Source organism: Pelobates fuscus, chromosome 2 (genome assembly GCF_036172605.1).
Source record: "Pelobates fuscus isolate aPelFus1 chromosome 2, aPelFus1.pri, whole genome shotgun sequence".
Lineage (NCBI taxonomy): Eukaryota > Metazoa > Chordata > Amphibia > Anura > Pelobatidae > Pelobates > Pelobates fuscus.
Genome location: NC_086318.1, coordinates 400,419,858 through 400,446,217, shown reverse-complemented (window position 1 = coordinate 400,446,217; position 26,360 = coordinate 400,419,858). Strand labels below are relative to the sequence as shown.

The 26,360-nt window shown below is 35.7% G+C and overlaps 1 protein-coding gene across 5 annotated transcripts in view; it reads right to left on the bottom strand.

Annotated features, from left to right (window-relative positions):
• The window catches only part of EML4 (EMAP like 4), a 125,672-nt gene that overhangs the window by 18,050 nt on the left and 81,262 nt on the right, over positions 1–26,360 (bottom strand). For 2 of the 5 annotated variants that reach the window (XM_063443891.1, XM_063443893.1), the window contains exons 2-8: positions 23,359–23,541; positions 16,539–16,662; positions 14,490–14,663; positions 11,947–12,075; positions 11,013–11,038; positions 9,301–9,333; positions 596–719 (exon numbers count right to left, since the gene is read on the bottom strand). In XM_063443891.1, the coding sequence (XP_063299961.1) occupies positions 596–719; positions 9,301–9,333; positions 11,013–11,038; positions 11,947–12,075; positions 14,490–14,663; positions 16,539–16,662; positions 23,359–23,541 (793 nt within the window). The remainder of the gene's footprint in view (positions 1–595; positions 720–9,300; positions 9,334–11,012; positions 11,039–11,946; positions 12,076–14,489; positions 14,664–16,538; positions 16,663–23,358; positions 23,542–26,360) is intronic. The other 3 variants (XM_063443892.1, XM_063443895.1, XM_063443896.1) reach the window with 3 other exon arrangements.

Sequence of the window (26,360 nt, the reverse complement as noted above, 5' to 3'; positions counted from 1 at the left end):
ATCAGAAGAGCCATACCACTGGATGCTTTGGTGCCTAAGTCTGTATCTCCAGTCAGCATTATAATCACAGTTGGTGAATTCTTGCTTCTTTGTTTCTATTTTCTAATACAAGCTGATATATCGCATGTGTGTTTGTTAATATAATTTATTCAGGGCATTGCGAACAGAACAATAGGTAATCATGTGCATAACCACTATACATAGAAGTGCGGTCCAAGTTTTGACAGAGAACAGGTTAGCGATATGTTATTGGTTATATGTATACATATACACTTAAAACACAAACAAGACAAATTGTTGTTGCTATATACATATTGATCACTCCTGATAATTCTGCATCATCTAGTTAAAAATAAAAAAAAGACTTAATCATACGATACATACTGAATAAAGAAACAAATAATGTAAAGTGAAAGGAAACACTAAGAAATGGAGAAATAACAATAAATAAATAAATGGAGTTTGATTCAAAGTAAATAATGTTAATATTTATATAGGATATATATAGGCAATCATGTAATATATTATACATTTGTTAAGACTGACGCCCAGATTTGCTTAGAAACATACTTTAGTACATAAATTTCAAGGATACACCCACTCCAGTTTTAATTTCTCAGGTGGCAACTCTGTCCTAATGTCATCATAATTTTCCACATCTGAAGGAATGAACATTGTGATTGGTCGCCCTCGCATGAACATCTTAATATATTCTCCTTCTGCGAAAATATAACATGCATTCTGTGGTCAGTCACAATTAGCCGTTTATAAGAACACAATCATATGAAATTCCATTTGCTCACCTGCAAATGAATACATCAAGAGAGCCTTAACCCCTTAAGGACCAACCTTTATTTGCTTGGTTTTTTTTGCTCATTTTCCACTTAAGGACCAAAAATTCTTGCTCTGTGTGTGTTTTCCATCTTTTTTTATTTATTGAACCAGTAGATATATACAATTTTAAAGGACAAAAAAAATGGCTTTAATTTGAAGTGACATACACATATATAAATTCTCATTCATCATAATACTATTTTTTTTTTTTTTTAAATGACCACTATAGGCACCCAGACCACCAGACCTATGTCTCATTTTGGGGAATTATAGCAGTTCACTTTTACAAATAGAAGGCTTCATGGGGCAATTTGAACAATCAAACACGTCATGGTATTTCAGATGGTATATTTTGTGCCTTAACGTGTCACCAGTTTATGTCAAAGTTTGTAAAAATAAATTTGTAATTTTTTTTGCTTTTTTTACATGCACGCTGCATTTTTGCAAAAATAAAAAATTATGCTCAGCTATATCTTCTGAGTACAATGTATGGGTTTGTTATTACTTTGTGATATTGCAGTGTCATATAAGAAACATGATAATTTTATCTTATTAAGTATGCATTTTCATAGATGGATATAATAAAGCTATGTAATATTTTGGCGCATTCTAGCATTTGTTAGTCCAAACTACCTAACAAAGGCCTACCATTTCTTAAAATGTCATGGTATCTCAAATAGCATATTTCGATCCTTAAAGTGGAGCCATTTATTCACTCATATTCTCTGTTTTTGTTGCAATGCATTAACTTGACTCTCTTTAAGTTAACAAGGGTAAACCAGATGCGGACCCCATGCTCACTGTGACTAGAGGGGCATAAACTACACCTCACTGACGAGCCCATAGAAAGCTGTAACGATTGTCTGTGGTTGCCGCATCTCTCACGCAGAGAGAATTTGATGGCATTTTGATTATGGACTGCCCTTATGGGTGGGATCTGTCTGATATGCTTTGGAATATGTTCTCTCTGTAATGGCACAAGTGAGCAAAAACTATATTGAGACCTGATCAGGAATTTACCGAAGGGCAAGCTACTGCGTTTCCCTAAGCTTTTGTTCTCATTGCAATCCATTTTTTCACTAGTTTGTGGGAACAAGCATTTGACACACTCGTTTACATTTTCTTGCATATTTTGTAAACTTTGTGTGTGCTACGTCAGTATAACACCTAATATGTCTCTCAGCTATGTCTTCTGAGTAGAGCAATACATCCAAGTGCACTTTGCCAGGTATATGTGGATGTTTAAGGAGTAAATATGAGATACAGCTATTTCAGTTTTTTCAAACTTGAAATTTTGATCCTAGGCCCATGTCCTATTTTGGAGCATTCTAGCAGATTGCTTGTTCAAACTACCCACAAAGCCCTACCGTTTCTTAAAAGAAGACACCTCAGGATATCTCCAATAAAATATGTAGATTTTTATAGTGAGACAATTTTTTTCGCTAGTTTCTACAAAGTGTAGTGGGAACACGTGTTTTTGTAACATTTTAGAGAAGTCATGCCACTAAAGGGCTTCCTGACTCGAAACGGACCTTTGGTCCGGTATCTGATGCTGGACGTCTTCATTGATTATGACTTTCCTATGGGGTAATCCTAGTGCGAGCGCGGTCATTGCCGCGCAGGCGCATTAGGTCTCCTCCACTGGAGGTGCGTGGGCGGAGCCTGACCCAGCACCGAGGGACCTCTGCGCGGGATTCAGGTAAGTGACTGAAGTTAAGGGGGCACTGTAGGGAACTATGGTGCCAGGAAAATGGCTGTTTTCTTGGCACTATAGTATCTATTAAACCAAGGATAGTGGTGTATTGGAGCAGGTAAGAGAGAGAGGGAGGGAAAAAAAAAAAAGAATGAGGGCAAGAGCAATAAAAAGAAGGAAGAACGAGGAGGAGGAAGAAAAAAGAAAAAAAAGAGATAGAAAACCCTACACACACCCTGGCTCCATACCATGAACAGCTACCTTTAAATTGCCTTTTGTTATCCTAAGTTTATAATGCAGCTATTTACCCCATGTTTCAAACAAAAGTTAAGTTTTATTTATTAACTTTACTATATTTCATATTTTTAGAAAGCAGTTTGAAGCCGAGAAGAATGTTGTTAATGCCACTACTTAGGCAGGCTGTACAATAACATTCTTTTCTCAAAACACAACCAAGAAAGGTCCATGTGCTAGCAGAAGTGATACTGGTCTCGGAACTTGAATGGTTAATACACACAAATACAAACATATATTCAAAAACAATTCTGCTTCGTGGATAAAAAAAAAAAAAAAAAACATCTCTGAGTCACATTTAATACTTCATCTGGCACAAGTGGCCTTCTGTTTAAACAATCAAGTAGAACATTATCGAACAAATAAAAAAAGAACGTTTCTATTCATGTCTCACCATATGAGGTCAGCGATTATAAATTTGTTTTATGGGTTATACATTTTTTATAAAGTAGTTGTGCCTTGAGATGGAATCACTTTATTATGAAGGTTACTGGTAGCAAAGTCAAAAAGGATATTTAATACACATTTTAAGTATTTTTCCCCCTTTCAAAACCTAGTAATTATTTAATTCATGGCTCCTGGCAAGAACACTCTATTCAAATCCAACATGACATCCATGATAAGTCAGTATAATATGGTCTAACTTGGTTAGTAAATAACGTCTTTGTGCTCCGAACAATCATCAGTTTTTATTATACATTTCTGTTTGAATATTTCTGATCTAGAGGTTTGCCAGATATTATTCTTAAAACCTCTTCTCAATGACCTTCTAGCCTTTCAACTAATTATGCTCCATGCATAGTAAAAAGGGACAATACCAAAGCATACCCCATGTACCTATCTTCTAATGTTTGCCCGTTCTCTTAAAAGCAGGTTTTAGATGTGAAGTGGGCACAGTACTGCTGGACATACCTTTATTCAGTATGTTCATTTTTAAACACATGAGCCTAACATTTTAACTGAGACTTACTTGCACTTTTGCAATTGTCAAGTACGGTAGTTTACAAATATTTCAACTAAAGCTTCAACTGCTGGAAATGCTCTCATGACAACAGCAGGTTTTCATAGGATGCCTACTTATCAGACATTTCCAAAATTCTAATTCTAACCGCCAACACCTTCCAATGTTCTCCATTCTTTGAATATTTAGTAAATCAATTTTGAAAATGAAATCCCAAAGCAGGGGTGTTGAACTGAGGTCCCCATAGGTTAATGGTTAAAGCTGAAAGAACATTCTTGGAGTTGTGGTACAAACACATGATGTGGTGGATGGCGTTTAATCTTCAGATAGTTCAATTAGCATTAAGAGCCCAGTGGAATAAGCTGCAATAAAAAGGCTTAAGGGGGGACGGTGAAAGGCTGGACACAAGACTCACATTCATAAAATAAACAAACATTCTCAGGGTTCAGTGCCAAGATTTAGTCATTCCAGTCAGACCAATGACAAACTAGGTCACCAGAGGTTTACTGAAACATGTGAAGTTTGAAAAAGGTTCACAACTAACCCTATATTAGGGGTAACTAGTCCTGTAGTCAAACAAAAACAAAGGCACGGCCAAGGCTGGACATCAATGTTATATATACAGGGAATTTCATTTTTGTTTAGTGAACATTTTCATATTTATTCCTGCAAGTGCCCCCCCCCCCCCCTTTTTTTTTTTGAGGCATAGCATTTAACTAACTATTCACAGGTGTGTTTACAGCATAAAAATTACACCATCTGGAGCTATCATATTAACTAGAATTTATATGTTCTTTTTAAACAAAGGGGAAATTGTACTTTTTACTACGGAACATGAAAGTAATGTTTGTAGTTAAAATGAAATAAGCAAATCTAACTTTGTTCTCTTGGAGCTAAGTGATTTACCAAATTGCCAAACTGGAGACTCAACAAAATGATCTGTCTGAAGTTAAAGGACTTGATGTGGAAATCTGTTTAAAGGGACAATGAAATAAAGTAAATGCTTGGCAAGAGTTACAAAATCTTTTTGATTTAATTTAGCCAGTTTGGAATACAGTAGCTTATACGTATTATTTTGTCTCCTATCTTAGCATACCCATGCTTAAATTAATGGGCTTCAGCTGTTGTTGAAGTGGGTCTGTCATCTGCAAGTGTGTGGATGACATACTGTGCTTCAGGTAAAAAAATAAATTAAACGCTTTAGTAAAATGGAGAGCAAAAGTATAAATTAAACAGTAAAAACTGACATTTACCACTGTGTCTGTTTAGTGAGGCTTGCATCCCACAATGCTTGTGTAGCATTTTGGGAATAAACCACACACACTGAGGGATACATAGCTGTAGGTATCATCTCTGGTCTAAATGAATAGATACACAAGAAAAAAAAAGTAATTTATAGTTATCTGCTAAATTAATTTCTTTCTGTGTAGTTTTTAAATTTCATCAGTCAATGTGCACATCCAATGTTACCACATTAAGTAGACAATGTTAAATGGATACACAGAACCTTTGAACGTATAAAGTGAACATGTGATTATACATTCACTTGCCTCCTAGAGGTCTAATCACAGCAACTACAGGGCATGAGGTGTAGTTGCTGTAACTGAGCAGGCGAACCAATAGTAGGGTTCACATATTCTCTACTGTTTTTGTTCTATGAAGAGAAATGAGGTGAGTGCAGTGTATTCTTCTACCAACTAGAATTCTATTAGCACAATCTAGAGCTGAAATTGTATTCTCTTCATTTCATGTTAAAGGAACATTATAGTCACCTAAATTACTTTGGCTAAATAAAGCAATTTTTGTGTATAGATCATTCCCCTGCAATTTCACTGCTCAATTCACTGTCATTTAAGAGTTAAATCACTTTGTTTCTGTTTATGCAGCCCTAGCCACACCTCCCCTGGCTATGATTGACAGAGCCTGCATGAAAAAAAAAAAACTGGTTTCAATTTCAAACAGCTGTAATTTACCTTAAATAATTGTATCTCAATCTCTAAATTGAACTTTAATCACATACAGGAGGCTCTTGCAGAGTATAGCAAGCTATTAACATAGCAGGGGATAAGAAAATCTTAATTAAAACAGAACTTGCAATAAAGAAAGCCCAAATAGGGCTCTCTTTACAGGAAGTGTTTATGGAAGGCTGTGCAAGTCACATGCAGGGAGGTGTGACTAGGGTTCATAAACAAAGGGATTTAACTCCTAAATGGCAGAGGATTGAGCAGTGAGGCTGCAGGGGCATGTTCTATACACCAAAACTGCTTCATTAAGCTTAAGTTGTTCAGGTGACTATAGTGTCCCTTTAACATAGAAGGTATATGTTAATGCATTATACAGATAATGCATTAATATAGGCAAAATAGAAATAAATAAAAAATGCACCGCCAATGTGTGGAGCTTACTACAAAGAGCTCTGCACAAACTACAAAGTACATGACACCTGTCAGCCAATCATAGCCTTTTTGTTATAATATGACCACATTTCCTATATAAAAAAGAAGCGGTTTCTGCTCCTTCAACAGGAAGGGAAGTATGGAGTATACGCTTTCCTCAACATCTGTAAGGTTGTGGACCTATAGCTGCTTGTTCTAAAAGAAAACATTACCAAGGCACTATAAACAAATGTACAAATGACAGTCATATATGAATTCCCTTGCAACCTGAGATAATTAATATTGGAGTTACATTAGAACACACAGGAAGCAACATTACGTGTGTGCACCTTCACAGTTCATTGCTTTGAAGTTGCTGGATTTAAGAGTCCTATAATTCTTGGTAATAACTGTGCTTGAAGAAATATGGCTTGTGCACTTTGCGAACCAACCAGAAAGCATTTTGGAAAATGGGTGTATGTAACATTACTAAACCAGCTTACATTAGTAACTTCATAGTCTCTATTAAATGATTTGTTTTGAGCAACGTTTCTATCTAGCTGTACACAGTACAATGGGCATACAGCTTTTTTAAAAAAAAAATACAAAAACCAAAAAAATGACGACGACAACACACACACACACACACACACACACACACACACACACACACACACACACACACAGAGACTAGGCAGATTGCCATTTATTATATTATGATGGATATGCAAACATTTGTGCACGCCCTTTACCCAATGGCTCATATCAGCTACACAATGAACACAATGATCTACCAGCTGATAAACTTGTAGATAATTCCTACTTTGTGCCGTTCGTACTGCACATGTTATATGAGCCATCCTTTCTGTATTTGCTGTCTCAGGCACCGTCCAGCGATTCAAACTATTTGAAAGCAATTTCACAAACATAAGTTGTCTCTCCACATACCTGGAAAAACCCTTCCTTACCCACACTGATGGGCTAAGAGCACAGAGGACAGGTACAGATGGAATAAATAGTGGTTAAGTTACTTATCCTACCCCTTCATGACCAATAACAGTCTTCACTCCCATCAAAATCTAATGCAAGCACCCTGTAGGGCTGCCGCTAAGTGTGTTGGGCAGTCCATTTAGAAATTATAGATCATTGGGAATTACACCAAAACTGGCTGAGGTGTTACTTAAATCATTTCAAACATCAACACTTCTAGAAGGCCCAAAGCAAATAATGTAAAATTAGTCTCTCAACACATGTAACAAAAACATCTACTTATTGTGCAACTTTATTTTCGAAATAGGCAAAAAATAAAAAGTGCTTGGTAAGAACATATTAAGACAATAAAATTTAGCATGCATACAAAAAGCGTGCAGCACTAAGTAAGGATTGCATGCTAAAGCAGAGTTTGCAAGTAAAAGAATAAACAGAAGAAATTCCAATTCAAAAGAAGAGAATTTGATAATAGTGCAATTTTCTTTTCTTTTTTTTGAAAGTTTATTTTTTTTTTTCTGTCGGTAGAAGCCAGCAGTCAAAGCAGCAGAGAGCAAAATGCCAGGGGAATAGATTATATTCTAACTTTTATAATAATTTTAGGTGAGATATCTTCAAAATTATCTGTAGTATATTGTTTAATTGTGAAATAAAAGCTGCCACAAAAAATATTTCCAAATTAATGACAGCATTACAGTGGACGTGCCACTTCCATGCAGCTTTGCTTCATGATCTCATCTTACCGGACCACTATAGCGTTAGGACTACAAATATGTATTCTTAACGCTATAGTGTTCCCTTACCTAGTTAGGAACCAACACCCCCTCCTGTAAGGAAGAAAGGAGAAGCACTGGGAGGCTAGTGCATATGTGCAGCAAATCATCACTCTAGGAGCAGCATTTGATTGAGTACAGAGTCTGACTCGGTTCTCAGAGGGAAGTGCCTGTAGTGACTCTGCAGGGTTAAAACACGAAGACCACTTCATTAAGATGAAGAGGTATGTGTGCCTTTAGGGGTCCTTTAAAACCAACATTATCTTCATATATTTGCCAGTAATTTAATTAGCACAATGTATAAGTTAAAATGCTCTTATGGTTGCTTTAAACATTTCCCAAGATCCTGAATTGTTCATGTAGCATCACGTTTTGTAATCTACCTAAATCAGCTATTTCTTTCTGTTTAGCAGATTTTACTTTAATTTTACTGGAACGACAAACTAAGTTTTAAATATTTCTGTGGCTGCACTGGGACCACATGCCAAGCATTGTGGGTAAGCATTGATCTGGCTGCCTATACTGAAGCGGACTGCCAAGTAATTTTATATTTCTATTCCAAGAAACATACAGGTAGATTTTAAAAGTAAAAATAACATATTAGCAACACATTTGCTTTCAAAATGTTATCTTCTATACACATTGTCAGCACACTGTTTTGGATAAGAGGCCTGCACTATGAGGAGGGGTTGACTATCTCTAAACTTCCATATTGCACAGACTGGCTCAAACAGCTAATATGTTTGTTCTGGAGAATGAAGCAAAGTTGCATGAAGTAATAGGCTCAGATAAACCTTTCTAAAGGTGTATTAATGTAGAGGCATAGAGTGAAAACTATTAAGTTATTCTACAACAAGCAGCTCTCCCGATGTATTTCAGCTTTACCTCCGGTAACTCTCCATTACCTAAAACCACAGCAAACAACCTTCAGCAGTCCAGATGTGGACTACATCTCCCACAATGCTTGGTCCAAAACATCTGGACTGCTAAAGGTTGCCTAATCCTGACCTAAAGCCCGGCTAAAGGTTATGGTACAGCATCTAAGCAATAGCTGGAGATCTACATATCAGCGATGACCAAATTCATTAAAGTCAAATTAGCAGCAAATAAAATAACATGAGTGTTATCCCATTCTAACTAGTACTACCTAGTAAGTCCTTCCCCTAGCAAGATCTGTCTGGGGCCTATGGAATAAAAATATCCCGGGACATTGTAGAAAGAATAACCATAAAACATGTGACTATACAATGGTCATTTGCTGTCCATACTGCATACTAAGATTTCAAAGATTGTTTGCCTTTAACATAGAAAAGCTGCAGGAAAAAGAAGGGAAAGAATTCCAGACGGAAAAGCCAAACTGCGTGACCGGACGTGGCATCTTACCTTGGCTGTTTTTTTCCCGTGTGGACATTTTTGCTGGTTTTGAGACAGAAGTGAAACAACTTAAAACTAATGTACAAACAAATCTTTAATCTGCTTAGCATGTAATCACACAGAGTTGAATTTTACATGAAGTGAATAAAATAAAAATCTGTCAAAACACAATATGGTTGAAATAAATTCAAAGAAAAATAGTAACAGCCATTTCATTCTAGTCTAGTAGTAGGCAACAGATAGCTCTCCAGCTGCAGCTAAACTCCTGTTGTGTCTTTACTACTAAACATGTTTCTTACAACTCACTACATCATGCACTTGGCGCACAATCGGAGGGGGATTAACCACTGTATTAAAGTTCTACTTTACCGGACCAGATCTACGCTTAAAAAGTGAAGGGTATTTTGACAACAGTTTATGGCACTATCTTGAAGGAAACATGCTGATCCACATCAGATGACCTTAATATTTACTAGACAGCTGTTGGTTCTACTATCCAAAACTAAATATGTCTTTGTTCTTAAGGAAGTGTCATTGAGTTTGGCATTTCCAAATGATATAAGATTCCCTTCAGTAGGAGTACGTTTTACATGACTCTTGCTCGATGTAGGAAAATCCTTTACAACAAAGACTTACCAAGCCTTTCAATAATTGTGGGAAAATACCTAATTTTTTTTATACTTACACGACATAGGAGTACTTAACCAGCCATTAGCATAGTTAATGAGATATGAGTTTAACGATCCTGTGAATCATCTGATTAACTTCTTACTTTTTTAGGCTAATCTAAGTCCAGTATTTTTGTGAAAAAAAATTGTTTAAGACCTTACTATGAGAACATTACACAACTGTAGAAACATACATCAAGCCCTGGTTAGATTTAATGTGCATAGTTTACATTTTAGCTATGTAAGTATAGAATTTTATAAAACTGTAGGACCCTACTTATTAATATGTTGATACCGAGAACTGGACATCTTAGGTATATATTCCTATATCTTTTTCTTTAAACACATAAAAAGTAACTTGAAATCTATGTATGTGCATGCATATTTTAAATGGTGCCTGGAGGTTCTATATCAGAGATGTTTTAACAACAGCGGGAGAGCTATGATATGACTGTTCTGTAGTAGTAGAGAGAAAACCCTTCAGTTCACATGATATTCTACAAAGCAGAGATGCACAAAGCTCACAAAATTTGAAGTGCAAAAAATCGGTTAATTCTGATGCACAGCCCGAGTACCAAGTGTTTAAAATTGTCAAAAGGGGCCAATCTTTCCCCTCCCCCTCCAGTTATTTGTGTCTATCATTTAAAAAAAAAAATGTATTTATTTTTTTTAAACCAATTTTATTAAGCACAATAAATATACAAATACTGTAATTTATTGCATATTTTTGTGAGCTCTGAGGAAATCTAAAGAAGAGTGAGGTATGAGTGCCAAATAACACTATGGTAGAATGCTAATGTACAAGGTATTGGATATTATGTTACAAAAGCTCTGTAGAATAACATAGAAACTGGAGATGCTAATTGTATTTAGTAATGGCTCTCTCCTGGTCACTGCTTAATGTGTCTTCCGCTGTAGATAATGTTTATCAATTTTTTGATTAACGGTGAACACAATGAAATAAACAAGATTACAATTTAAATTTAATAAACAAAACAATTACAACAGAAAAGAAAAGAATTCTGCACAGTCTATATTAGGTTTTCTTTTTACCTGGGCTGATGACAATATCTTTATGCCTGGAAACAAAAATAATTAAATATTATTTTAGAGTAAAATTTTAACTTAAAATCTCCTGGTTGAATTTGAATTAATGCTTTCAAAAGAGAGCAAGTTTCGAGGTTATGCGTTATCGGAATCACTGCTTTAAGTGAGGAGCGTGCAAAAGTTTAACCCAGTGTCAGTTTTATACCTTTCTATTTACCGCTCGACAGACACAATACATTTCAATCCAGGTAAATCTCAGGGTAGTGAAAATGCAAACATGAAGTAAAAAAAAAAAAAAAGTCACCTATGAGTTGGTAAAAATAGATTTTTATTCAATCAAGTAAACACTACTAAAGTGTTAATTGGTGTGAGAGGCAGAGCACATGGTATAATTTATAAAGGGCATCTCTGTGCGGATATACTTCCAAGATGCTTTGCACAAGAGCAAAATAACTTTCCTATAGCATCAGGCATGCAAAGCATCATGGGGCATTTTGAATTTGCACTGTATGCCAGGCTGAGCAAGAACACTTGTACATTTGATGCAAAGTCAAATAATAGCGAATTATAAATAATTTCTTAATGAAAAATATATTGGTTACTTTTAGTTGACTGTTACAATGGAACATTCCTTAACATGTCTGAGGCCACAGAAAATCAGTACATTTATTGTTGAGTTGCCTGGAAAAATATATTGTTTTGAGCAAAAGATTATGGTTTCTCAATGAACATGCAACAGTTAAAACACTGAGGACACACAGCTAGAGAATACATCGTTTTTCTGATTGTTTTATCACTATTATTTCATTGAAATTGATATTTGTACTAGTTCAGCATTACGCCGCAATCCAGCCCAGAGGCACAAAAGGATAAACCCATACATTCTCCTACTGTAATTACATTATCAGATGTGAACGTAATTATGATGACTAATACTTACTTATCTGTAGCTTTGGAAACTTTTGATGTCAATTTAGAGGTTGAAGAAGCTCTCATTAATTTGTTTTTACCGTCATCAGCATTATCCCACATGTTGTGTGATTTTTCTATAGTAGAGCTTCTCTTCACACTGAAAGAACACACATATTGTTTACAGTTCTGATGACAGTCTTCAACGGGTCAACATAAAGCACACAGAAGGCAGTTATGGGTTCCACTAAGCCGATACCAAAAGCAGAAGAAAATACGTTCAGTCAAAAAGTCCAGGCAGGAAAACAGGTAGAGAGCTTAACTGATTTATAGCCTAAAAAAGGATTTAAACTGTGGATCCTTCAAGTAGAGAAAAGCATACCTTGCCATAATTAAGTCTGTTCCATCTAAATTTGTATACTAAGAACTAGATCAAACAATTAGTGTAAAATCACTGATATATGGGAATGTAAAGAATAATTTTCGTTTACAGTGTCCAGAAGCCCTATGATTTAATAATAATATAGTAATAAACGATGGCTTGGACTAAGTAGGTAACCAAATTGCAACATTAAGGCTCAAATGGCATATACGGATAAATAATCCCCCTAGAAGAGAGTGGTAACCTAGGCCCCACAACTATTTATGACCTGAGCCTTTAGGCCGGCTGCGCATGGTGAGAACTGTAGATCACAAACATTTGCAGAGCAAAAGTGGAGAATGTTGAACTTATCTCCTGCCTGGAAGGCTTCTTGAAAATGAAAAAGAAAACATTTGCAGTAATGCATTCACAGACTGATTAAAATAGGAAAATATCTTTGCCCCAACAACGATTGGTTGGCTTTTTATTGTTTGAGAAATCACTGTAGATTTAGTAAGCAGAAACAGATCACCCAATACAGAGGAGGGAGAGAGGGGGGGGGGGGGGGGGAAAGAGTTAATTGTGCACTGTTTACATTGCGAATGAAGCAAGACATGTACATCGCAAACATTTATAAAGAGAGTACACATGCAGCAGCAGTAGTAGTTCAGATTAAATCGCAGCAGCAGTTTAATATACAGGATGTTGTGGGCTGGAGCGTAGATAAAACACAGGCTTTCGAACAGTAACACTTCATCTTGATTTAATGAGAAACACACGTTTTGCAAACACTGAAATGAATAATTAAAAGCTAAAAAGATGCAGCCGGTTGTTTTGCAGCATCTAGTTTATTTTTTCCTTTATAAAGTGAGATTTTAGTAGTAGCAGGTTAGTGTAAAGAAGTGAGATCGCACAAGCAGGAGGAATGTTTTGACGCCCAAGCAGAGTTTTGAAACCATAATACTGGATTCAGAGAATACGGCGGCTGCACTGAGCACAGCTGGCCAGAGCCAACAAGGGTTGCAATGATACGGGTTTAAGACATGTTTAAACTGGATCTGACAGATTCATGTGCATTTCACACACATTATCCTCCAGGACACTAGGATTATAGTATAAATTCAGTCAAAAGAAGTCTAAAGAACATGTGACTATTTACATTTGTGTTCATGGCTCTATAAATACAATTTCCCAGATTCTCCTTAGTTTACATAAAGTTGGGGAACAGCAAAACCTGTTTTTTTTTTCATATACTGGGATGCTTAGTAAGAATTAAATAAAAATAACGTGCACTATGTGCTCTTTTAAGGGGAAAAAAATATTTTATTATATTCGTCTTCTCTTGAGTGCATTAAAAATTATATGCTGAGATTAACTATGAAGGGTCACACGTTGATTCATTATTGGAAATCTTAAATGGCTTCAATTTGTGTTAAAGCAGGGGTGTCAAAGTACTGGCACTTGATATACTTTTGCATTGCCTGCAGCTGCCCTTACTAGTTTTACTAGGGCAATTCTGGAATAAAGAGCTATGTCCAAGGCCCAGGTATATTATATACCAGGTGGCTGGAGACCTGGTCCACGTTAGAGCAGTTATCAGGCAATTATTGTAAAAGTGTGTATGAGTGTTTAGCTGTGTAACCGTGTGTGTGTGTGGAAGAGTGTAGCTGTGTGTTTGTGTGCACATGTGTCTGTTAGTACAGACATACAGCTTACATAGGACAAGACAACTCGCCAATGGACCCTGGGTAAGCAGACTTTGAAACCCTTGCTTTAAAGCAGTCATATACAAAGACAAACTCATGGAAATGTGGTGTAGCAAAAACTTTAGAATGCTTTGGATTTCACCCATCAATGTAGAATATTTAATAAAAACTTAAAAGGCTTCCAAAAGCTAGGGGACACTAGGCTCTGGTTCATCGAGAAAATATGTGGTACAATATTGCACTAATGGCATTCTAAATCAAATCATGCTACACCACACCCATGGCTGTAGATACACAACCGTCCAATGTATGTGTACTCTCAGGTCTTCTAATTACAATAAATAAATGAATTTAAAGAAAATAACTGTTTTTATTGAAGCCTTTCTGAAATATAGTTAGTGGATTGGTTCACAAGCATGGGAACTTTATTAAAGCAAATTGTTTATAATCAGATTATATGCAGCAGTATTATTACAACCCTTGCTTGTACTCTTGCAGTGTAAAAACCTTTTTACTGGTGCAGGGGTCCTGCTTTCCTGATTTGGCCTGTGTGTTGAAAGAGGCTGTGGGGACTGAAGGGGAGAAGGAGATGCTTGATTTATGGGATTTGGCAGATTTTGATCATTTGTATTTGATTCCTCTTTTGTGCCATGGGCTTTTTCTTTCTTTTTCTCTGCACTGCTGCAAAAATAAAATTATAATTAAATCAACAAAAAGAATGACTAAAGAACAAATTGAACGAAAAGACAAAAAAAACAAACAAAAAAAAAAAAAAAACAGACAGAGTCTTGATTAGGAGGACACAGATTATGTCAACTGAATAGCTCATGTTATCACTTGCGCTGCAAAGTTAAATGTGAAAATATAGATTGTTATTTTGACAATAGTGGAAAAAAACAAATAATCAATTGTTTCCTATGGGGATTTTGAAAATGCTGGATGTCCTCATGCAAAGCGCGAGGAAGTCCAGCATCACTTCACGGAAAACAGCAAAAAGCGCCACTAGTGGCAGTCTTAGAGACAGCCGTTAGAGGCAGTCTTAACCCTGCAATATAAAGATTGATCTGAAACTGCAATGTTTTACATTGCATGGTAAGGGGACAGGGACACTGCAATAGGACCACTTCAATGGTCTGTGTACCTATATTGTTAATTTAAATTTTAATTAAAGACTTTCCGCAGATCCAGGTAAGATGTTCATGGGAGGTATTGGTATACCATTGATAAGACTACCTTACAATAAAATGAAACACCAAGTCTTCAAAATGATCCTCATATTGCCCAGGGCTTCTACTTTTGCGAATGGCATGCCATGAGGAGTGAAATTTGCATTAGGGAGCTGTGGTTATGTCCCACATGACTGGTTCCTTTCCAAATATATACATTAATGCTTTTCTAGAAAACTGACATCAATTTTATCAGGTTATGAGCGATGCTTGAAAAGGTTGCGATATTAAAGGGTTACTCCATGACCACTTATGCTTTTTGTACTGGTCATGGTGGTAGGAGTCTGGATGTGCACTGTTTCAGTGTGAAACACAGCACATCCAGAGATATTATTAATGGTGTCCTGGTGGCAAGTTTTATACCCAGCACATGTGACTAAGGCAGCTCAGAACTCTGTCGTTTCGGATTCTGGGCATAAATTCTGGCGTCAGCATGAGAAATGTAACTACTATGTCTTACGCCTGCAAAGGAGAAGCAGAGGGAAGCCCTCAACTAGAAGCCTTTAATTGGACCTCAGCATGTGACATCAGGCGAGGGTGCACTAAGCAGCGCTGGGAACTTCACCAGATGCTGGATTAAGGTAAGTGATACTTATTTTAAAAATAATAATGCTCTTTGAGTGTTTTTGTTTGGGAGGGCAGGAGGGGGGGAGCAGATAGATAATGTCAATAGGATCTTATTCTATGAATCATGAAAAAGGGTTGGAAAAACCCTTTAACCATAACACAACATGTTTGAAGGATTACAAAGCAGTTATACTTCAGGATACACAGATGGACAACTTGAGCAGAACAAAAATCAAATAACACATCAATAAAAATATTAGACAAACAATTAAACAGAGGGGGCATAACTTTTCAGTAATTACTTAATTAGTATTGTTTAAATGGGTTCAGCAGTTTAAATATTTTAATTGTATATTTAGGGTACAACCCATAAATGTTTAATATGCAAGAAGGCTTAAGCAATTCCTATTCATCACATATAAATTCTTCTTTCTGAATATACCTTGGATCTGCACCCTGTGACTGTGACATTCTAAATCAACTAGCTGAGCTATCACAGCCAAACTCTGACTTCTTATCATTTGTAAAGATAATATGCAGTATGCACGCATGTATTTTGTCACATTCCAGAATGCCTGCACAAACGCAAATCAATAGAGAACAGTGTACATGTGACACATTTAATATATATATATATATATATATATACATACACACACATTAACAAAACAAATAAACCTCTCACAAATGTATAGGACCTGATGGTTCATTATTCTTATTCCAAGCCAACAGAAAAGCAGTTTTGCTCCAACATATCACTTACCTCTTAGCAGCAGAAGCCAGTGTATCTTTCTTCGCAACTGATCCAGTATGGCTTATTTTTCTGGTTCCAGAACCTCCATTGGTTATACAAGACATAGAAAGAGCTTCACGTAGTAATGGCGAACCTAGAATAACAATGAATTCAAAAGAGTGTAAGGCATATAATAAATATATATATATATATATATATATATATATATTTATTTTATTTTTTTTCTTCATGCATGCATATTGGCACATTAGTTATTAATACTATTCATCTTTCCGAGGGGATGAAAATGTTTGGTGTGTACAAGTATCACAATGGTTCATATCTGTTAATCTCCACAGTATTGTGCATTTTGAATAATTGTATAACAGAGCTTCAGCATGATAAATGTCCACTGCCTGAGTTCACAATACAGCACACAGAAACCTTTTGGTATGTCTGACTGTGCCATAAAGCAGTAATTCACTACAGAGGAATAGATGGTACAGTAAATGTGTGATGTGCATGATTAGATTTCAGATTATGGATCAACCAATATAATTTTTCCAGAGCCAGTGCAGATTATCGGTGGATTGACGATAAAAAGGAATACAAATCTGGCATTAACGAAACATGCTAACAGCATCACATTCCTATCACTCTCAGGCAGCTAGTACATTACTGAGATCCTAACATGTTCAGTGCTTTTACGAATAGCCACATGACTGCAGTCAGCAATTACACTATCTCCACTATCATAAGTAAAGACAAAAGGGAATTGGGGGCTCACCCAAAACATGCATTTTGTAGGAATGGTGATGCTGTAGTGACCAAAATGCATATAAAATACAGATTAAGGATCAGCGCACACATAATACATTTTATTAGTCTACTCAAAATTACCTCTCAGCAAACATATATGGGGATTCAGTTCCACCATATGGCCATTGTGTTAAGCCCACCACTACATCACAGTACCCCAATATGGCCCTACACTAATTTAAACGTAGGAGACAATTGAAATATTGCCAAATAAGCTAAAGTGTATTTAAATCATCTGTTGTAAGAGCATTGTGAAAATATATAATTCTAAAATGATGTGATGAACGCAATAAAATTAAAAAAATGCAGTGTCAAAACTAAACAATTATAAATACTCAAAATGCAATTCAGATATGTGCTGTATTATCACATTAATTTAGAAATATATATATATATATATATATATATATATATATATATATATGAATGAATGAAAAAAATCTGTAGCTTGGCACTCACCCTTTCTCAATAAGGTAATTTCAATGCCTAGGTGCTATCCCACGTTGAAAGATATATATGAAGCAATAAGAGATGCACTCTCGGGACTTGATAAATCATTACTTGGTATTTATTTTCCAAAAAAGAGGGTTTACATCATCCGATCGACGTTTCGACCCCTCAGGGTCTTCCTCAAGATCAATGTATCCCCATACACATAACAAATATATAGGCAAATAAAATAATGTACTCACCAATAGTGATACAGTTCCCTCACCTCAGAGTATGCTAATTACTCCAATTATTAGATTTCTAAATCCTTAATTAGAAATCTAATAATTGGAGTAATTAGCATACTCTGATGCATATATGCATATATACTTTATTCATTAGACATAGCCTTGAATAGATCGACTAGGAAATATAGTTGTTGTTTATAATTGGTAGTTGTCGTTTATCTCCTTCTATATGTTGATATATCTATAGAATGTATTACCTACAAAGTTTCAAGAAAAATCCTTTGTATATATTAATGTCATTTATATACCTCTCTGCACATATAATGTTTGAATCATGCCTGTTTTCCATTGCATTTTTAGAAATGTTGAATATGATGTTTTAATAATTTATATTGCACATACAGGATTATGCACATATCCTGTACAGGAGATCAGCACTACAGTTGTTCACTTTGTTCACTTTATTTTGTATTTTTACCCACTGTGTTTCCACACTTTTTAGCACTTTTGTAAATAGCACGTTTGGATCACCCAGTAGATCACTTTGTTAAGCTGTGTAGAGCTTTTTGACAATACAACAGTCTTTATTAATACACACACTATTTACACATTCACATTTCTCCCCTATGTCTCGGAGAGATGCACTTGCGTTTCAATAACTGTTTCACTGGTTCCCTAGCAACCATTTGACACGTCAGCACGCACGAATCACGGCCAATCACGTCAGGTCACATGATCGCGAGTACACTTCCGGGTATACACGGCGGAGGTGAGGGAACTGTATCACTATTGGTGAGTACATTATTTTATTTGCCTATATATTTGTTATGTGTATGGGGATACATTGATCTTGAGGAAGACCCTGAGGGGTCGAAACGTCGATCGGATGATGTAAACCCTCTTTTTTGGAAAATAAATACCAAGTAATGATTTATCAAGTCCTGAGAGTGCATCTCTTATTGCTTCATATATATATTCACAGTTTTAAGCTCTTCTCCTCAAGAAACATTTTCTGAGGCTTATAAACTCACATTTACTGAATGTATAAGAGTGATGACTTTCACTGGAAACCACCAGATCGCCTTTGACACCCCTTTATTTAGGAAGGTTGTTTATCCCATTCATTCAATTTCACAGACTAATTTATGTCTCTTTGCCTCTTGTGTTGTCTATACTAAAAGTGGCATGTTTCATTCAAATACTCCATATGGAAATGTGCCTAGTGAACTCTCAAGACATGTCTCCCTCTTGACTCATTGCAATTAGGCTATATTTTGTCCTTATCATGGACTACCGGTAGGGGGCACAGCCTATAATCTGCAATCAGGTGTCAGGGATGGCAAACAAAATAAACCTGTATTCTTCAAACTACACCTAACTGCAAATACCACAATCGTCATCCACTGCAGGGTCCAATGTACACAGCAACCAGTAATATGCTGCATATCAACAGGGCAGCTATCAAAATTAGGATACAATTTAACTCAGAGATGCACAGTGTTGCAAATATTAAAATTATAAAAAGGAAAATAAATTGATTTCCTACACTCAATTTTAGCAGTAAATCCATAGTACACATATTCTATTATTTATCTTACAGACTTCTATAAAGTTAAGAAAAAAAGTTACATAAAAAAAATCTGAAAGAATTGTTGCACAACAACTTTAAACCATTAACATTCTGATTTAAAGGTTGTGTGATGTTCTACATACTGTGTGCTGCATCAAAGCACTTTTTCAGATCTATACAAAATGTGTCTCTCGTATGCAATCTGTTTTGACACCTCCATCACAAAAACGCCTTTGTCCAACAGTTAGAGGCCTTGGCAGGGTAAGACAGTATGTTTGGTTTGGAGCATTACATTGCTTTTCTAAGACAAGATAAATCACCCAAACTGGTAGATGTTTTTCACACAAACTGCAGCATGTCTACCGGTGTCACACCACGTGTCAATCACCCACGTAAATAGTCCAAAAGAATTTCAGGCAGAATAGCACTCCACTTTATCTTTTGGCTACAGCCAGCAACCAGATGTGAAAGCAATGTAAAATGAGAACAGTGTTTTGGAAGCCTGATAAGAGCCAGATTTGTCAGCAATTGACAAGGTAAACATACCTTTAAAGCAGACAGCTCACCTGTGAGATTTGTAGACCGGCCTTTATAAAAACAAATCCATTCTGTTAGTGAGTATTTTAATGGAAGGTATATGTAACAAGCCATCTCTCAGTTTGTCTTAAAGAGACATGCCGTTGTTTACTTTTTTTTTTTTTTTTTTAATGCATTACAGAAATAAATGCGCTAAATATATGAATAAAAAGGGCCAACTGCTTCAGAATTTCCTTTGGCATGTAAACTAAAAATTAAAGATGATACCGGTTAAAAGACAGAGGCCAGTTTTAATGAAATAAAGATTTCTTTATTTTAGGATGCACATTATTACGGTGGAATGCACAAAAGAAGGAAATAAAATTCCGAGGTGCAGTAGATTGTGGTCCATATTACCTATGATACTCTGATAAATAGAAGGCCCACAGAGCATGATGGGAGATAAAATATACAAATACAGCGGTGGCCATGATTCTTTATACAATGAAACTATTGCTTGTAAATGGTTTGTCTTCACACGGATATGTAATTACAATAATGTGAAAAGCTGCTCTTACATTATTAAAGCTATTTTAACAATCTGGGGAAAAGGCTGAGCACCATAAAAACAAAGGGCCTGGGAGAGGTTTTATGTAGAACCTACAGTCTCCACAAGTTTGGATAGATTTCCATTATATATACACCATACTAAATATAAAATGCTGTTGTTTACATTGCTCAACAGTTGTTTATTCTTCTTTTCTAGTCACATCTGTCTTCAACCTTTTGTACATCTTTTTTAGTCTACATGCCTGTAGTAGGTTAAAAAACAAAACAAGAAAAACCCACGTATGTTTAGATGTTATGTGTGTATGTGGCTCAGCAATTTTCACCCACAATCATATTAAAGGGATACTCTAGGCACCATAACAATGTTGGCGTAATTGCATTGTGCCTGAAGTGTTCCTTTAAATTGAGCATTGGGTTTTCACTAACATTAAAAACAGCTAACTGTAGGTAAAAGGATATTTGTGTGGACAAGTTATTCACAAGGTAGTATTCCAATCATAACACTGTGAATTTATACTTAGGATCAACATTATTTGCTATTAAATTATTATTAAAGGGACACTATAGTCACCAGAACAACTACATGTTAATATAGCCTGTCCCTGCAGGCCGATCACTGTAAACGCTGCCTTTTCAGAGAAAAAACAGTGTTTACATTGCTTCCTAGGGACACCTCCAGTGATAGTCACTCAAACGGCCACTAGAGGTGCCAACCCATTGTTTTTCCCTAAGGAAGCATTGGGTCGCTAGTGTGCATGCATTTGTCTATAACAGAAGTTTACACTGTTATAGCAGTGGAAGCACCTCTATTGGCCGTAATTCTGATAGCCACTAAAGGTTCCTGCAGAATGGAAAGGTTTGTAACATTACAGGCTTCAGAAGGCAGAGGCACTGCACATAGACCACTTTATTGAGATAAAGTGGTCTGGGTGCCTTTAGTGTCCATTTTTTTTTTTTTTTTGCACTTTGATTGTCACGAAAAAAAATAACTGAAATATCTGTCAAGTCACAAGTGTCAGTGGAAAAACCTAAATGGTAAAAAAATAAAAAAAAAAAATAAATAAATAAATAAACAGCAGAAGGTTGAAAATGAATGAGAATTCCACTACTGCTATTTTTGTTTTTTGCTTTAAGGAAGTATGGATTTTAACTAAACATCCTCTCTATGTATTTCTGCAGAGAACGTGTTAATTTATGTTTAGTGTTTCCTATGCAGACATTCACCCCCCAGAGGGAATAAAGCAGGGAAGGAAAAGGAAGTAGATGGAAGCTAAAGGTTTATTTTTGCTCACTTTAGCACCACTTTAAAAAGCAGGAAAAAACATATATAATGGAAAAAATATAAACGTTTAAAAAAAATAAAAAATATATAAAATCATTGTTTTTCTAATTTATGAGAAGAAAAAAAATTACCCATAATAGTGAGGACTAAAGTTGGCATCATAGATGCACGTGAACTGACATGCTCGTGTGGATCTCATGGGAGGCTTCATTCACATCTCGAGTGTCATGGATAGCTTAACAGAGAAACAATTTGAATTACTTCATCTATGGTTTTCCATTTACATATGCTAGCTATGGACCGGTTCTGTACAAACTGCAGAAGTTCTTTTCAAAGTAGAGAAACACAGAGTCAATCACCAATCCTCTGTCCGTTACAAGGCGACCAATTATCCGCACTGGAAACAAGTCACTGAAAACCAAATTACTCAGTTTAGCTTAAATAAAGGGTTTTTGAAGAAAAAAAAAAATTCCAGGATAATTTTATGGCCTGTAATTTGAAATCCTGACTTCAATTCCCCACAACTTACTCTTTACGAACGGTACCCCACTGTAACTTCTTGCCCTTGTAAAAACAGGAGGAAAACACACATTCGCCTTCAAGCTGTAGGAAACTTTCTATAAAAAAGTGGATCTGTCACCAAAAATAAACTTAGTCTAACCTACGTCTATTTAACTCACTGTGTGTGATTATCTATTTATTTTTTGAGTGTTTTAATTCATTTAACACAACAACACATGACAGGGCGGCTTTAAATGACAATATTCACTGGGTTTTTTTCTGCAAGTGGAAGTTTTTTTCCTGAAGAAATGTATGGAATCCTCCAAAGAATATTACACATTTTACTGCCAAAAAAAATGCAAGATATGCTATGCTGAAACTATGAAAGCAAGCACTTCCAAGATACACAAGTGCGGGGGTTTTCTAAGAAAAGATATCACGTTTCTTAGGGGCATTTTAGTAGTAGGTAGTCATTTTCATACTTTGATACAATTTAATTTGCCTCTTTTTACTCCGTTCTCTTTTTCCTAGGTGGAGGAAGAAGAGGGGATTTCCAAGTGACAGACAAATGTATGTTTGAAGATCTGGTAATTCAATATACCCCTTTTCTCATTACATGAATAGCTGTAAAATAAACAAGGATTGTACAATGAAGAGGCTTGCAGAGCAATTCCGAGGCAAACAATCACCACGAACATTCACCTGGTTTCCACAGCAATTGTTCCTCTTACAGGACTTTGGACCAATATGCGTTTTCCACACAGATCTCTATTGTTTTCCAATGTTTATTAATAAGGGCAAACTGTTTGAACAATGCACACAAGGCAAAATCAAAACATGCGTTGAGTCATAAGAGTGGCGCTGGTAATCCCCTAACACTAAAAGGAGTGCAGGAGAAAGGATCACAAAAATTACCTTTGGTTGGAGCAGCCTTTCTGACTGTGGCCACTTGATCTTCAGAAATTGCCAGACGTCTGAGGACATCGGCCAAAGCAGCCTTGAGTACTGTGATTTCATCCTCTTGTTGCTGAACTCTTAGTTCCAAAGCAGATAAGCGATCCTGTACGTCAGAGGTGCTTGCTGCAGAAATGCTGTCATCTTTGGAATGAAAGAAATATAATAATTACTTTAAGGAAATTACACACTATTTGTAAAAAATAGAAGTCCATATATTTTGTGTAAACTGCATTGATTCATACTTTTAGAACAGTTTGCAAATTTTTCAAAGAGAAAAAGATCTGCTTTGTCTTTTTAAATAAATGGACAAATGTACTTCCTAATACAGTCAATCACTTCGAACTGTAAAAACCCAGCAGAAGACTTTTCACATTCCAATATACTCAATTGCGCTTATTAATTTAGAAATTGTGATTTCCCTTTAACTATGAGGCCTAAGGGAATATAGGGACAGTTTTATTTTCTGTTGAAAACAAAATAATTTTCACAAGCCCTCATTTTTCCTGCTATCATCACTGTGTCATTCATTTGAAGATATATTCTAAAGTAAGACATTTGGCTAAAGTATAAAATAGACTGAAAGAAGAAGAAAAAAAAAAATGTTGCAAAGAATCCAAAAATCTGTTTGGCCACTTAGCAAAGATTAGCAGACGAGAAGACAGACAGCCAAAATTATTCTACAGAAGTAAGAGGAATTATACTTCTGCATGTATGTATTCAATTTTTAATATTCTGGCTTTTAGAAATAATTTGTTCCCAACAATTTATGAAAAAGATTATTAAGGGATTTTCCTAACACGTGGGCCTAATGCAAAGGCAATTAAGCATGGCAAAAATCTAAAATTCATTTAGTTCAAAGATTGCTCAAAAAAGTATAATTTATGCTTTTTTTTCTCTTTACCTGAGATGATTCAATGTGGAGGTCTGATAAATTATCAAGGAATGCCACTACATGGGGCAAAATGTTTGTAATCAAAGGGAAAATGTTTACATGCACAGTGCTACAGAAATAGACCAGAATGATTTATACTCATCTGATACGCATTCGATATACTGATCCAATATATTGATTGTTAGTCACAGAGAAGATAACTTTGTAAATGTCCTCAAGGAATGTCAAATAGACGATTGCAAACTTAAGGACACGTTTTTAGTGAATTCTCATCAAGTATTCCAGTGTTAGGTTGAATGATCTCATTTTAAGACGACTGCATACAACACTGGCTGAAAATATATAGTGCACAATAACAGAAATTCCCATCACATTATATACCAGGAGGACACCCAGTCAACACATGCATTACTATATGTATGTCTATCATAATGTCACTGTCTGCAGAGAGAGAGTGTCTGTCATGGCACAGGATTGTATATATTGAATGAAAAATATCTATATATTGTGGTTAAAGAAATGCCAACAAGTGGCATATTCCTCTATGCCAACCAACTGAGTAACAGGATCCTCCTACATGTAGCTCTCTTGCTGCCCATCATAGCAGCTATCGCTGTACTACCAAATGCATGTTATGCTTGCTTAAGGAGTATAGCAACAGATGTCACTCCATTCTGACTGTCAATGAAACCGGAATGTCACTATTATTGGGAAGACCGCCAGGCTTGGGTCCCATTTCCCAAGCTAATCAAATAGAGGGTGTGGAAGTAAGGAGGGAATCACCCCCACAGGAAATAAATAATTTAGCTTTTTAATAAACTATATATTCATTGATTTTAGTAGCGGTCCTCTGACTTGGTGAACCTTTCACGACAGGCTCATTTTAAAGAGGCACTACTGGCACATTAGATGCTATGTTAAATAATTGTTCCTTATGCTGGGTGGGTTTACAGTTTTGCTCTATAAACCCACCTTTTCTGTTCACTGTCCTAACCTGCGTTAAAGTTAAAAAGGAACTATAAAAATGTATTTTTCTTGCAAGGTATCCAGAAAGACTATATGATATGTTGGGTCTCCAATACAAAAACCCCTAGCATTGCACTACTCAAACAAACAAAATGATTTAATAGTTATTGTGTAACTATTAAACTACTGTGTTTTCACATTTGCCTTTTCAGTCTGTTTCTTTTTTTTTTTTATAGAATAAAATAGTTTTCTGTTCTCTCATTGGTGTGATCCAGCAATAAACTAATGACCACAAAGCTTGTATAGACAAAACTCATTCCACCTGAAAGACACTCTTAACGTTTGAATGGAAAAGAACGTAACAATGAAATATGACTGCAGTAGGCAAGCCTCAGCATTTATTGGCATTCTACTAACTCTGAATGTATGAATGTAAATGTATTATTATTTTTATTTTTTTTAATGCCACTAACCTAATAAATCACATGTTGGTTCAATAAGCTTTATTTAGCAGTAAGTTATTATTGTACAGATATTAGAACAATATGCCAGAGAAATTCATATGACTAGATATATATGCAATATATGCTCGCGTGTATGGTCAAAATGTTAAGAAACGCTCACCCTTCACCTTATCTTGACAAAGAATGTGATAATCATCAACTGAGAACCACATAAATCGACTTTAAATAACTCTTCTCATTGGAGCAAATAAAGAAAAATAAAAGAAACCGGTATAAAGTTGGGGGAAAATTTCACCCTAAAACTTGCAATAAGATTATGGCTTTTTTTAACACAGTTTAAGTCAGAGGATATCATAAACAGTCTTAATATAACAGCATCAGGAATAATAGAATCACAAAATAATTTGTCAACTGCAGTATTCAATCTACAAGGGCCCTAGTTAACTTAAATCATCTTGTCTTAATCCAATTCTCACCCTATTAAAGCCTCCATGGCCGAGATCATTAAAGGGACACTATAGTCAACAAAACAACTTTAGCTTAATTATGCAGTTTGGGTGTATAGACCATGTCCCTACAGTATCACTGCTCAATTCTCTGCCATTTAGGAGTTAAATCACTTTATTTATGCAGCCCTA